At 53.6% G+C, this 14808-nt stretch overlaps 1 protein-coding gene across 4 annotated transcripts in view; it reads left to right on the forward strand.

Moving 5' to 3' along the window:
- INSR (insulin receptor) overlaps positions 1-14808 on the forward strand; it is a 126672-nt gene that overhangs the window by 103601 nt on the left and 8263 nt on the right. For 2 of the 4 annotated variants that reach the window (XM_032309594.1, XM_032309611.1), the window contains 6 exons: positions 4024-4183; positions 8003-8105; positions 9179-9246; positions 11748-11992; positions 12969-13079; positions 13168-13327. In XM_032309594.1, coding sequence (XP_032165485.1) covers positions 4024-4183; positions 8003-8105; positions 9179-9246; positions 11748-11992; positions 12969-13079; positions 13168-13327 — 847 coding nt within the window. The remainder of the gene's footprint in view (positions 1-4023; positions 4184-8002; positions 8106-9178; positions 9247-11747; positions 11993-12968; positions 13080-13167; positions 13328-14808) is intronic. The other 2 variants (XM_032309603.1, XM_032309620.1) reach the window with 1 other exon arrangement.

Below are 14808 nucleotides of genomic sequence, written 5' to 3' on the forward strand. Positions count from 1 at the left end.
GGTGGCATCTGTTAGTGTCTCCTTTTTTTGGCCAGGAGTGTGGACACTGGAGGAGCTGAGTGCCCTTGCTCAGGGTCACATGCTCAGCATCTTAAATCCAGACTGTTGGGTTCCAGAACCTACCATCTGCGGCTGAGGCCGGTCACTCAGGTCAGAGGTCATTTTCTATAAATGGCCAGAGAGTTTAAGTTTTTAGTTTGGGAGCCATAAAGTCAGGCTTGGGCATGAGTGTTTTTGTTTGTTTGTCTGTTTTTTTTTTTTTCTTTTCTTTAAAGATTTTATTTTTTTATTTGACAGACAGAGATCACAAGTAGGCAGAGAGGCAGGCAGAGAGAGAGGAGGAAGCAGGCTCCCTGCTGAGCAGAGAGCCTGATGTGGGGCTCGATCCCAGGACCCTGGATCATGACCTGAGCCAAAGGCAGAGACCGAACCCACTGAGCCACCCAGGCGCCTTGTTTGTTTGTTTTATAATAACAGTTTTACTGTGACACATTCACATACCATAAAATACGCCCATTTAAAATACACAGTTCGGGGCAACTGGCTGGCTTGGTCGGAGGAGCGCGTGACTCTTGGTCTTGGGGTTGTGATTTCAAGCCCACGTTGTGTGTAGAGATGACTTAAAAATAAAATCTTTACAATACAATAAAATAAAATATTCAACATAATTTTTTTTTTTTTTTAAGATTTTACAATTTTTAAGTCATCGCTACACCCATCGTGGGGCTTGAACTCACAACCCCCCAAGACCAGGATCTCACACTCCACTGACCGAGCCAATCGTCACATCAATTTCAGAGTATTTTCCTAAAAAGTACCCCCAGCCCCCGATCTCTCCTTCCTCATGTCCCGCCAGTCTCTGTCGGCTGCTCACCTACTTTCTGTCTCTGGATATGCCTGTTCTCGGCACCAGATCCTACAGCACACGGCCCTCTCTTGCCAGCTTCTGTCATTATCATAATGTTTCTGAGGTCCATCCCCGCGGTGGCACGTGTCCGTGCTTCCTTCCTTTTCCTGACTGAGAAATACTCCATCACATGGGTGGACCACATTTTGTTACCCGTCACCCGTAGGCAGACATTCGGGTCGTTTTCGCCATCTGGCCGTTGTGAGTAAAGTCGCTCAGAGCGTCCTCGTGCAAGTGTTTGTGTGGACACGTGGTTTCCGGTCTCCTGGGCGCGTACCAGGGGATAGAACTCCTGGGTCCCGGGCCAGCTCTTTCCCCAGTGGCTGCACCATTTTAGATCCCCAGCGGCAGGGTATGAGGGTCCAGCTTACCCCCGTGGTCGCCTGTCCATGTTCTGGGCCTTGTTTTGGGTTAGGGCTGTGATGGTCGCTGTGAGTGGTGTCTCACTGTGGTCTTGATGTGCATTTCCCGGATGGCTCATTTGGGCCAAGTTTTGGGCCTTTCCCTGAACCCACAGGACTTGTCAGCTTTCAGGTGGCTTTGGGCAGTGAGGGTCAGCCCTGGAGCCGGGGTGGGGTTGAGGATGGGAGGCCAAAGCCCCCTCAAGGGGGAGGGGCAGCTTCCAAAGGCAGTTCCAGGGCAACATAACCTTCAGGATGTTGAGGGTAGCAGGGAAGGGAATATGGATTCCGGGCCGTGGGCAACACGTTTCCACTGCAGACCCTCCATGGTTTTCTTCCTGCTGCTGTGCCCGGCTCTTTCCTTGGAGTTTAGCCAGTGTCGAGCACTGAAGGCCTCCGTCCTAGGAACCCCTTGGTCCTGGGTGAGCTGGGAGTGTTAGTTACCCTGTTGGCACAAGTTCTCCCGCTGCCTTCAGTGCGTCTGCCTCCCCCTCTTCCTGGAGTCCAAGGGTCACGGGTACGAATCCCTGCTAGATCCTCAGCCCCACGTGGGGCAGCACCAATTCCACACAGACTGGCCCTATTTGCCCTTTAGAGGAACAGAGATTTGGGTAGGTAGGGGGCAAATAGGAGAGAGTGAGAGATTACCGTCATTTTTTATAAAAACCCTTTTCATGGACAAGATGGCGAATCATCTCCCACATTCTCCCTTATTGCCTAGCATCGCTTTGATAAAGTAAGAAAATAATGCAAAAAATTTATTACACCCCATTAATAACACTGGATATGATTTTGCCAGCTCTACAAAAATTCTCTCCAGCATTTGGTGGGAGGTTTTTTTGTTTGTTTGTTTGTTGTTTTTTGGGTTTGTTTTTTTTTTTGTTGTTGTTGTTGTTTTTCTGGCATTTTCTGGGTTCATAGCCAAAATCCCGTCTAGCTGCCTCACTTTGGCGGCTCTTTCTCCTTGAACCTCGCATTCAAGTCCTTTGCCGTCTCACCCCGTCCCCTCTCTGCCCAGGAGGCCCTGGCCTCGGGGACCGCCCCCTCCCCCGGGGAGGAGCATCGCTTCTCACTGTTGGCGTCCCGGTCCCGTCTCCTTCGCTTCAGTGTCTGTCGTGGTTTCGGGCTTCTGTCTCATTGGCACAGGCTTTCATGGAATTGGCTTCTTTACTCTTTGTCAGGTTTCGCTTCTCGTTTCCCTTTTCGTTTTTGTTTCTCGGTGTCTGTGGAGACAGCTGCCTCATTGTCTAGTTCCTTCCATTCATGGTCCTCTCGCCCCTCGAGGTGTGTGGGGACCCCAGCCGGCCTCGGAGGGTGCCCTTCCCCTCTGCCCCCCGATAGCAGCTACCTTCGGTGTCTGTATTTGAGTATTTGCCCATTTCTACTTGGTGACTCATCGGACTTGGACGGACCTTTGGACCGGTGCCCCCAGCCCTGCCGTCAGCCCGATCTGTTTTCTTGCTGTTGTTGTCACATGACGAGCACGGGAGTTTTTTGCGTTTCTTTCTCTGCCCACTGAAATTTTCCAGTCCAGCTCTCTGCATGCACTATTAACTTGGAGCTGTTTTGGAAAGTTTTAAAAAATTGGCCGGATGCGGGCAGGGTTCATGGTCTCACTTCCCAGGGAGCCTCTTGCCTCTTTTACTAAGCTCTGGATTGATCTCTGTTTGCACCCTTATCACTGGGGCGTGTATCCTTTTCTTATCTCCCCTCTGTTTTCAGAGATTGAGGTAAGGCCCTGCTTGTTTTCAGAATGGTCACTAAAGCAAAGCAAAGCCAGGCTGCACCAGAGGAAGGAAGGACATTTACCGTGGGTCCTGAAGACGTTAAGCCCATGCGTGCCTTTGGCTCTGAGGCCAGGAGATGTGGGGGCAAAGCCTGAAATTTGATTTAGGTGCTGTGGGTCTCTTCTTTCCTGGCCTTCTGGGACTTTCTAGAGGCCTGGTAACAGTGCCTCACAGTGGTTCCAAAAAGGGTAGGAGCCACGTGGTTCTGGATTGAACAAGGGTGGTTGGCCCAGCCACTTAAACCCGCTAGGAGAGCTCCCACCAACCATTCCGTCTCTCAAGCAGCAGCCGGCGGACTATTTTTGTACGCCTGCCTGTGTTCGTACAGCTTCAGAGCTAAGAATCGCTTTCCTGTCTTAAAGTGGCTGGGAAAAAAAAAATGCTAAGCATCGAGAGAAGGATAGTGTGACGACACGTATCCACTTAACGTGAAGCTCAGCGTTGGGCGTCTGCAGCGTTCCGTGGGCACACAACCACGTCTGCTTGTAGACGGATGTTATGGGTTTGGGGTGGGTCTCGGGGTGCTTTCGTGCTGTGACAGCAGAGCTGAGTGGGTCATTCGTGTGGGTGAGTGGGTGACCATCCGGCCCCTTTGACCGCAAAAGTTTGGGGCCTCCTAGCCCGCACCCCCGTGTCCTCGTCTCTAGCATGAGGCTAAGCCCCAGTGGGGTTGTCACAAGAAGGAAATGACCTGGTCCAGGTCAGACGCATGGCTTGTGGTTTAGGAAGGGTCAGATTTTACCCACGATGACAGCCTCCGCAGCTGCCTCCTTCCCCGGAGAGCGAGCGTGCGGAAATTGTGACGGTCCTGATGCAGCCCGGGCGCTCAGTGTTCTGATGGCACCTTCCTCCCTCTGTGGCCTTCCTGCCAGGGATGGACACTCCCGAATGGCCGAGAACAATCCTCACTCCTCCCCCTGTCTTCCAGGAGCTGCACCTCTGTGTCTCCCGCAGACACTTCGCTCTGGAGCGGGGCTGCAGGCTGCGCGGGCTGCCGCCCGGGAATTACAGCGTGCGAGTCCGGGCCACCTCCCTGGCAGGCAACGGATCCTGGACAGAAGCCACCTATTTCTACGTGACAGACTATTGTAAGTCTGGGCTTGGGGCTGGGCGTGGCAGGGCAGTTCAGAGGATGGCCAGGGAAGCTCGGAGGCTATGCCTGCTGGCCCCGTACTTGACCACGTCCCGGTCTGCTGGTGCTGCTGTGTGACCTGAGCAGTGTGCTTGTCCTCTCTGAGCCTGTGTGTTCTTATCTGACCATGGGGAGAGTAAGGACCCCCCCCAACAGCCTTGAGGGTGAAAGGAGGTTTCAGTGACATTATGCAGGTCAAGTGGCTAGCCCAGGGCATGTTAGATGAACACATTAGCTCTTGTTACTAGTGTCCTAAACTTGATTTTTGATGGGCTGTGCCCTCCAAGGGAGGACATGGGAGCTTGTCTGTGGAGTGTCAGATGTGCTCTTGATATGCAGGGAGTGAATGCTGCCATTGGGTGCGCAGAGCACACTGTGGAAAGTAGAGTGGGAGGCTGGGGAAGCTGAACTGGTCAGGGACTGCTTCCTGGAGGAGGTGACATCTTGACTGAGACCCAGAAGAATGTACAAGTGGGGACAAAAGAAGGCGGTCATTCTGCAGTGTGGTCGGAGCCTAGACACTTGAATGAGTGAACAGATGACTTGGAAGGAGGGGAGATTCTAGACCAGGAGTGGGAGCTTGCGACCGACCGGGGTGACAAGGCTCCTGCTTGGCCGGCTGGATTTTCACATACCAGGCCTGGTGGGACTTTGGAAAGTGGGAAGTGACTCCTGCTGGGAAGGCTCCAGCCAGGGTCAGGGCTGGGATGAGCGCCCTGACACCAGCTGGGCGTGCAGCACCACCATTCTGATGCTGTCTAAGGGGGTGAACACAGACCCTGCCAGGTTAGGAGCACAGTTCCCAGCCAGACGGGCCTTACTTCAGATGCTGGCTAGAAGTTGGGGGTTCTTCAAGCCCCTGCACTTCCAGCTGGCACCCCCCAGCTGGCAACAAACTCAGGGGTTCCTGTGACCCCCCCCACCCCCAGATTCAGTCATTTGCTCGATCAGCTCATGGAGCTCAGGAAAGTGCTAGGTTACAAGGACGGTGTTATTATAAAGGCTGTAAGTCGAGGCCACCCAAATGAGGAGACATACAAGGGAGGGTCGGGAGGGTCCAGGATGCTGAGCTCCTGTGTGTTCTCCCGGTGGAATCAGGACATGTGGCGGCATCCTCCTGGCATACCCGTGTGTTCACCAGCCGGGAAGCTCCTCTGGGCTTGGGTGTGGAGGGTGTCCCTCACTAGGCACTGCTGAACACATCGCTGCTGTGTGATGGAGCTCCATCTCTGGCCCCTCTGCTCCCTGGAGCAGCCCCTCTGGTCCAGCCTTCCAATCACGTGCGTGGTGTGCCAGTGACTAGCTGGCATCCTGGGTCATCTTATCTCTTAGCATAAGCTCAGGTCTGTTCCAAGGGGCTCGTCAATAATAAAGACACTCTTATTACCCAGGATATTTCAAGGATTTGGAGTCTCTCAAGAACCTGGGCTGCCATGAATAAAATTCCAAGGAAAATATCAAAGTGCGAAAAAAACGTTTGTAACATCATTGACAACGAGTTAATATCCTTGTTATAAAATGAATATATATATATGTAGTACATGAGTAGAAGATATAAATAAATCCTAACACAAGCATAGACACCGTAAATAGCCAGCTTAAAAAGAAATACAAAAGATAGAAAGCATAAAAAAAAGTCCAGCCTCAAAACCACACCAAAAAAGGAAGCAAATTAAAACAAGAGGTAGTTTTTAACTTATCGAATTGGCAAGGCGTTTGTTTCTGTTCAATTATAGTACTCGGTGCTGTCCAAGAATATAGACCCATGGACATTCTTTTCGTGGTTGGTGAATGCTACAATATAGCACTTTATTTTAAAGACTTTTATTGATTGTTTTGAGACACCAAGCAAGAGAGAAAAGCATGAGCTTGAGGGGAGGGACAGAGGGACAGGGAGAAGCAGACTCGAGCAGGGAGCCTGATGCGGCTCGATCCCAGGACCCTGAGATCATGACCTGAGCTGAAGGCAGACAGTATCCTGACTGAACCACCTCCCCTAAAGCATACTACTTGAAAAATACGTATCAAACATCTTATAAAGGCTCTGACTGTGTGAACCAACAATTCTGGTTCTAGAAAATTATCCTGAGGAAATGAACAGAGATGTTCAGAAAAGATAATGTGTTTGAGGAAATGCAATGCAGCATTACTAAAGATGCCAAAAAGTCTGGAAAATTACAGTTCTTTATTTTCTCACAGGGAGGCAAGCAAGGAACTGGGGGTGCACATTTTAAGGAGGTGCTCACCCCCAGGGGCTGACCCTGTGTCTCCGTGACCCAGAGCAAGAGCTCTCAAATTTTGCACACTGGGTGCTTCCCTTTCTCCACGGCCTGGTTCCGTGGCCACGGGAATCGGAGGCTTGAGCAGGACTGTGGGGTCTGGGAAGCCGAGACGGGGGTGCAGCATGACTCTCAGATTGTGTCTCCAGAGCTGCTAAGACCCGGCCACTTGGTGGCCTCCAGTTTCCCTGCTCCTGAGGAAGAAGGGACAGGGAGGAAGCGACATGCAGACAACCATGTGTGGCCAGTAGGTTTCCTTTTACTACCAAATATTGATGGAGACTTTCTGTGGCCAGGAGCTGCCGGGGAGGGGAGGAGGCAGTTTGCTGGGACTTCAGGGAGGGACAGGAGGTCTCAGGGTATAGCCGGCCACTGAAGGCAGCGTGGGGCTGTGGCTGAGCACGTCCGCAGACAGCCCGGCTTGAAATCCCTGCTCCGCCGTGGGTCCGCTCTGGGATTTGGGGCAAGACCCCTCCGGTCTCTGAGTCTCTTTTCCCAGTCTGGTGGTTGGTCTTAGTCACAGCCCCTCCCACCGTGGCTTGTGTGACATTAAATAAAATCAACCAGCACAGAGCACTTCACTTAGCGCCTGGTGTTTTCCTAAGTGTTCAGTAAACCTCTGTTGACAGGAAAGACCTTAGGGACCAGGGACCAGGGACCAGGGTCCCTCCGTGATTCCTTAGAACGCATTTTCCTCCTTGGCCCGGGAGAGTCTGAATAGGGGAGTGTGTTTATAAATGCAGACAACTCGGCTTTACATGCAGATTTTTTAAAAAAGGAAAAAAAAAAAAAAAAGGCTCCATAGCATTTCTTCCCTAAATTGAAGAGGGGAGGACCTGTTAGCATACAGGGCCCTTCCTGGTGTATTTTTCGTCTGTGAGAGGTGTTGTTCGGATGAAAATCGGCTGTTTAATTTGCGGAGCCCACTGCAGAATGAAAATGCAGGGCCCCTTGTTTAAAAATTATTAAGAATTTTTTTTAAAAGATTTTATTTATTTGAGAGAGAGAAATAGAGCACAAGCATGAGTTGGGGGAAGGACAGAGGGAGAGGGAGAAGCAGGCTTCGCGCATACGGGGCTCGATCCCAGGACCCTAGGATCATGACCTGAACTGAAGGCAGTTGCTTAAATGACTGAGCTACCCAGGCGCCCCTAAAAATTATGAAGACTTTCAAGACAGTGGCAGTGGGGCGTTAAGGAGCAGGGCCTTTCAAGTGTGGGGACTTGGACCATGGCCTGGGTTGCCTGCCTGGGAAGCTGTGTGGGCTGGCAGTGGGCGGTGTGGTCTGGGGGTCGGAGCCTCGGAGCCTGCCTTCCCGCCCCATGGAACCAGCCAGTGTTTCGGGACTGCTGGAAAAGAAGGGCTCAGGTGACCAGTGGAGAGGCTCGGAACAAGAGAAGGGACAGGAGCGTGTGGCTTGTCATTACAGGCGTAGATGTGATTTGCGATGGGAACACATTTTGATGTGAACCATTTGTCTTTTTATTCTATTTCAGTAGATGTCCCATCGAATATTGCAAAAATCATCATCGGCCCCCTCATCTTTGTCTTTCTCTTCAGTGTTGTGATTGGAAGTATTTACCTGTTCCTGCGGAAGAGGTGGGTACGGCCGTGTGCGGGTAAATGGTTAGACGGGCTCTCCAGGAAAGCAAGCGTGCCTAGATACAGAGGGAGCGCTAGCTCAGTTTATTGTCAGTTTGACTGACGTAAGGGATGGGCAGGGCCTGCAACTTACAGCTAAAGATAGTAATACAGTTCGTAACGCTCAATCATAAATGATCATAAATGCCCTCCCGCTGGTTGATGGTCACCAAATGCTTTGGTTGATTCCCCCCGCCCCACCCCTGAAACTTTGTCTCTGTAGGCAGCCTGTGGTTGCCAGGGATGCAGGAACATGGCTCCAACCTGTTCACTGATACTCTGTTTTCATTAAAGAGGAAGGTAAAAATGAACTAAGATGTGGAGGTTCATCATCAAAGAAGTGACTTGGCTTGGTCAGGTAGTGACTTTTAGATACTGAAGGAACGTTTTCTCAGAGTTTTTTTCTGCCATTTGCAAATCGTGGCCACAGAGATGACTTTTTTTTTTTTTTTTTTTTTTTTTAAAGATTTACTTATTTTAGAGAGCACGAGCAAGAAAGAGAGGGAGAAAGAGCAGGAGGAGGGTCAGGGGAGACAGAGAATCTCAAGCAGACTCCCTGCTGAGTGTGGAGCCCAATGCGGGGCTCGATCCCAGGACCCTGAGATCATGACCCGAGCTGAAGGCAGAGGCTTAACCCACGGAGCCACCCAGGCGCCCCAACTTTTAGTATCATTTTATGTAAACGTCAGCCTGTATGTTTTAATTTTTGGAGGATGATTATATTGACAGCCTGCTCTCCAGTTTCCCGGAAACTTAGCCGTTGTTTCTGCTGAGCTGGGATGAGAACAGCAAAGGGCGAGTGTCTTTCAGGTGTTAGTAAGGACAACTGTAAATTACGGTTCATGATCCCATGTTGATGCATATTTAAGTAGCCGTCTGATGGGCTTGTACGACACCCCAGACCATATCCAGGGTCACAGGGATGCTGTTGCTAAGGGCTGTCATTGGCATTGGGGCGCTAAACCCCGCTTCGAGTGACCCAGAGCCCCTTGAGGATATCAGACTGGAATATATTCCTTCTTCTCTTCCAGGCAGCCGGACGGGCCGCTGGGACCGCTGTATGCATCTTCAAACCCTGAGTACCTCAGTGCCAGTGATGGTGAGTACCATCCCCGTACCCTTGGGTGGCCAGAATCCTGCCTTTTGGGGTCCCTGGCCATCAGTGTCAAGTGCAGGTCAGGATTTGGCACCCAGGGAGACAGGTGAGACCTCTTGCTCACGTGAGCTCACAGACCTGCCTCTTGCTGCAAGACTGTATTACCGAGAGCAGCCAGGCACCCGCTGTCTGCCACCTGTTTGGCTAGGCTGATCTAGCTGGGCTCACCCCAGGGGCTCGGCCGGAGGCTGACAGAGAGTCAGGTGTCCCAGCTGTTGGGGGAGTAGGGAGTGGAACCCGGGATACCTGCGCCAGAGACTGCGCGGAGGGTCAGAGCCAGAGGGCCGTGCACGGACTTGCTGTCCAGGTTGGCAGGTGTGGGGGTCAGGAGCCAAAATGAGACACGGGGTAAGAGGCAGGGAAGACAAGAACGAAGGGTGAGATGGGGTGCGCAGGCGGCTGTGTGGGCACGGGGGACGCATCCGCTGCTGGCAGGGGCTGAATGCGGGTGGGATGCTGATGCCAGCACCGGAGTGTCGGACTGACACCTGGATTTCCCTGGATCGTACCGAAGCATGCTGGGCGGCCCCTGCAGATGACGCTCTCCTTCCGAGGAGAAAGCGTCTGCCGCATTGCGAGTTTTCTAAAGGGCTTCACGCAGCAGGAATCAGTGACTTTGGAGGCGTGAACGCTGTGGCTGGGGGATTCTGGGGGGGATGTTTGTAAGGACGCCCGGGATGTGTTCTCATCAGGTCTGCTGAGGGGGTGTGGGAGAAGGAAGACAAGAATGTTTATTGTGGTGTGCTTGGCAAGGCAAGGCAGGGCAGGGCAAGACCAAGGACTTGCTATTTTGAATGATTTGAGTGGGTTCTGGGGTGTGGAGGCTGGCCCTGGGGTGATCGAAGCATCTAGAGAAGAGGGTGAGGGTTTGGGCTCTGGATGGTGGTTTTGCAGATAGAAGATACTGTCACAGGCCAGTCATTTAGGGTCTGTAGGGATTGGCCACCCTTAGGGGGGGCAGTCCCTCCAGGATCATCGAGGCCCCAGATGCTAAAACGTCAGAGTAGGGAAACTGGAAGAGGGGGTCGTGCTGGGTGGGGACGTGTGCAGGGGCCAGGAGCAGGGGGAGTGACCGCAGATGGAGGAGCTTCCTCTCCCGGCTTGGGGATGGCATTGTTACTGCACATCAGAGGTGGGAAAGCTCAGCCTCAGGGCTGCCATCAGACCCCACGGGAGGGGTGAGGCCGGGAAGGCTGTACAGGGCTGCCTCTCCACCCAACTGCCCTGCTTCCTTCTGGGAACACAGCCATGACCGAGGCCACAAGGGTGGCCCATGAAAGCTGGAAACTGGAACTCAAGGGTCTCTAAGGCTAGGAAGGCCTGGGCCAAGGGGCGCTCCCAGGGAAAGACCCAGGCTTAGAGCGCTGGCGGACAGGATACCCCCACGGATCATGTGTGTGTGCTCATCTCCTCCAATGTCCTTGCCTGGGACCCTGATGACTGTATCGGTTACTGGGGCTCCCGGAACAAACACCAGGGACCGGATGGATGGCTTCAGAAACAGAATTTTAGTTCCTTGCGTTTCTGGAAGCTGGGAGTCTGAGATCAAGGTGTCAGCGGGATTGGTTTCTGCTGAAGCCTCCCTCCTCGGCCCTATGTGTATGTCTGTGTCCAAATGTCCTCTTCTTCCGAGGACTCCAGCCACATGGGATTAGACCCTCCCCACTGACTTCATTTGAACTTGAATTGCCTCCGGAATGGCCCTGTCTTCAAATACAGTTACATTCTGCGGTACCAGGGCTAGGGCATCAACATAAATTCTGGGGAGGGACACAGTTTATTCCTGCTTTGTAGGAAGGCTGGAACCTTTTTAGCTTTTCTTATGAGGCCTTTGTGCATTTGTCTGCAAATCGTTTGCTGCGTAACAAACCACCCCAGAGTTAGTGGCTTGCAACAGCCAGTGTTTGTTAGCTCGCAGTTCGGTGGGTCCGCCAGCGGGGATCTGCTAGGCTGGACAGATCTTTTGATCTCGCCGGGGCTCCTTTGCACAGCTGCAGCCTGCCTGCCGATCCACTGGCCCTGGATGGGCTCACTGGTATGGCCAGCGGTTGGCAGGCTGGGTGGTCTCCCATCCCCTTGGCACTTGGCAGAAAAAACAGCCTCAGATGGGAAGTAGAGTTGTGGGGTGGCAGCGCTCTTAGATCAAACTGAAAGGACCAGGAGGAGGCAGGCCCAGCTCGGCCCAGCTCAGGTCTTACTAGCAGGTCTTCCCTGGACTGATGGTGGCTCCATCCCAAGCCTCTGCTGCCCCCTCCAGGAAGGGCAGGGACCCACGCCTGTCCTGTTCTTGGCTCTGCGCCCAGTGCCTGCTTGGTACAAGGCCTGGACCACAGAAGTCCCTTCATGAACATTCCCCTGGCGGGGTGGGGGGCAGTTCCAGCGGGAGGCGGCTGGGGGCTCCCCGGGGGTCCGCCGAGGACACCGTGTAGATCAATGAGGAGTAGTGTTCCCATGTTCTGTGTATGTGCCGGACGAGTGGGAGGTGCCTCGGGAGAAGATCACTCTCCTACGGGAGCTGGGGCAGGGCTCCTTCGGCATGGTGTACGAGGGCAACGCCAGGGACATCGTCAAGGGCGAGGCGGAGACCCGCGTGGCGGTGAAGACGGTCAACGAGTCGGCCAGTCTGCGGGAGAGGATCGAGTTTCTCAACGAGGCCTCAGTCATGAAGGGCTTCACCTGTCATCACGTGGTGAGTCCCACGTTTGCCCAGAAGCAGACAGAGACGTCCTTTCATGCCTACTCCCCGGTTCCCCTTCCTCCTCCTCCTGCCCAGAGCGGAAGGGCTCTGGGTGTGGACCCCTACCTGTCCCCTGCTCCGCTAAGCACCGTAAAGGTGTGGAGGAGGCTCCCTCCCTCCTCCCTTCGCAAATCCCACCCTCTTCCACCTTGCTTTCCAGAAACTTCCAGAAACTTCTGTCCAGAAACTTGTTTTCCAGAAACTTCTGTCTCTTCCCTCTTCCTGGTGCCTTTGTGACTCTGAAACACCATGGATGGTTCACCCCATCCCTGCCCCCACTCGAGCCAGCACAGACTCTCCCTGCTCTGCTGTTCCTACGTGGCCCCACAGCTTCTCATTGAGCCTTGTGTCCTTTCTTCCTTGCCACGCATAGCTGAGGGGATCTGCTCTGTGCTGAGCCTGTCTTGTCTCCTGGATGCGGCAGATTCCTGTCCTTGGGGAGAGTCCAGGACAGCCACAGAGACAGATCCTAAGCCCAATAAGTTCCTCCTGGAGGTCATTAGGAGCCAGTGCTGTGGCGGGTTGGAGCAAGAGAGCAGAATCAGGGGGCTGGGCATTTGGGAGTGGGGAAGGTGTGCTAAGGACGGAGGGACTGGGCCATATGGACCCGGGAGGGAACAGCAAGTGCAGAGCCTGGGAGGTGGGCATGTGCCTGATTTGCTCCCCCGAGGCTATCTCCCAGGGTCTGCCTTGGAGTGTTGCTGTGTTGGGCATGTCTCTGTGCTCCCCACCGCGCGAGACCGAGAGTCTTGAATTCTCCCTCCCTCCCCTGGTGCCTCTGCCCCCGCAAGGCCCTGACCCTGGCATTGGAGCCAGACAGAGCCGGGATCCCCACGCAGGGTGCTGTGTGTGATGCCGATGTCATACGGGGAGACCTTGGTGATGGCAACCTTCCCCAGGACCCTTACCCAAGATCTTCGCTCTGCAGGTCCGCCTCCTGGGGGTGGTGTCCAAAGGCCAGCCGACGCTGGTGGTGATGGAGCTGATGGCCCACGGAGACCTCAAGAGCTACCTCCGCTCCCTGCGGCCGGAGGCTGAGGTGAGCGGGCTCTGGGGACCCGGCAGGGTGCCCGCTCGTGGCCGCAGGAGGCTGGGTCCCTGAACCCGACCCCTTGTTTTGATTTTAGAATAACCCTGGCCGCCCTCCCCCTACCCTGCAAGAGATGATTCAGATGGCAGCGGAGATCGCCGACGGGATGGCCTACCTGAATGCCAAGAAGTTTGTGCACCGGGATCTTGCAGCCCGGAACTGCATGGTGGCCCACGATTTCACCGTCAAAATTGGAGGTGCGTCTGGCCTTCTAGTTGGAAGTGTGTGGCCCAGGCCCAGTCTGATTGCAGGAGATGTCTGTCCTGAGCAGGTCAGTCTTTTCCAATAGTACAAAGAGGGCCTGGACCTTGGTCTATAATTTAATTGCACTTGCTCATGAACTTGCTCATTTCCTGCTCTGGATAATAGTGGCGTTCCCCGTTGGCGGAAGCCACCACACTGGGAGCCGATAGATGGGGCTGATGATCGGTGAGTCACCACGGTTTTTCTGCCCTCACACAACACCCGCCCCATGTGGCCATGTACAGCCAAGTCAGCTTAAATTAACTGAAATTAAAAATGTATTCCTTGGGCTGCGCTGGCCACATTGCAAGTGAGCGGTTGCCACCTTGAGCCTGGTGGCTGCCATATTGGGCAGAGTGAGCCTAGACAGCAGTCGTCATCATGGAAAGTTCGACTGGACGGGGCTGTTCGGAGATGAACAGTAAAATAGTGCTTGTATAAACAAGTGAAGGAAGACTGGGCGTAAGAGGTCTGAAGGAAATAAAGAGTCCATGGTAGAGAGGAGAGAGGCTTCTCTCTGTAGGGAGGCAGGCTTTTGGCCAGATCTTGTGGGATTAGTTGACCTGAGTGAATGACAGCCTCCCAGGGGGCTTTCCAGCAGATACAAAGGCCTGACGCTGGAAGCATGGCTGGTGTGGTGTATTAGAAGGAACAGGCAGGGGAGCAGAGCAACAGGAAATGGGAGGTTAGGGAGAGAGGCAGGAGCCAGACCTGGAAGGGCTTTGTTAATCAGTAAGTCATCGAGCCATTACCCTGAGGAGCCAGTGGGAAGCAGAAGTAACGTGATTCTACTTATGAACCCCAATGACATTATCAACAAGGGAAGCCAGAATATCATCCTATTTATAATCCCAAGAGACCTTATCCTCCGTTAGCCATGGGAAGCAAGAAATAATATGACCCTATTTATGGAGCTTCTCTTGGGCATTGGGCTGTCAGGGTCAGGGTGTAGGGAAGGTCCTGCAGGTAAGAGGTGGCTGTGGGGCCGGAGTGACGGGGGGGAAGAGCTGGGTTAGAGCGGATGTGGAAGAAGAATGGGCAGAACATGCCGATGTCTTAGATGTGGGTATGAGGAAAGGGGCGTGGTCAAAAGGGGGCCCAACCCTAGGTCTTGTGCTGGGCAGCAGGGTAGTGGTGGGGCCGTACCTAGTGGAGAAGCTCAGGTTGGCTGCAGAGACGCCACGCTTTGGTTTGGGATGCCAGTAAGGTCGTGGGTGGGAAGGAAGTGTTCCTGAGAATGGGGTTCCCAAGCTGTGGGCTGAAGCATTGCTTCTTGGCCACTTGGTGCTTCCTTTTCCTTCCCTTTACGTGGTGGCCCGTCCTTTCCCTCCACATCCCCATGAGTACTCTCAGACTATCCTCATGGGATTTGGCTACCACCTGGGTGAGCACACACCTGGGGCAGGTAAGCCCATCTGAGGGCTCTACCAGGTGT

Source organism: Mustela erminea, chromosome 1, assembly GCF_009829155.1.
Source record: "Mustela erminea isolate mMusErm1 chromosome 1, mMusErm1.Pri, whole genome shotgun sequence".
Taxonomy (NCBI): domain Eukaryota; kingdom Metazoa; phylum Chordata; class Mammalia; order Carnivora; family Mustelidae; genus Mustela; species Mustela erminea.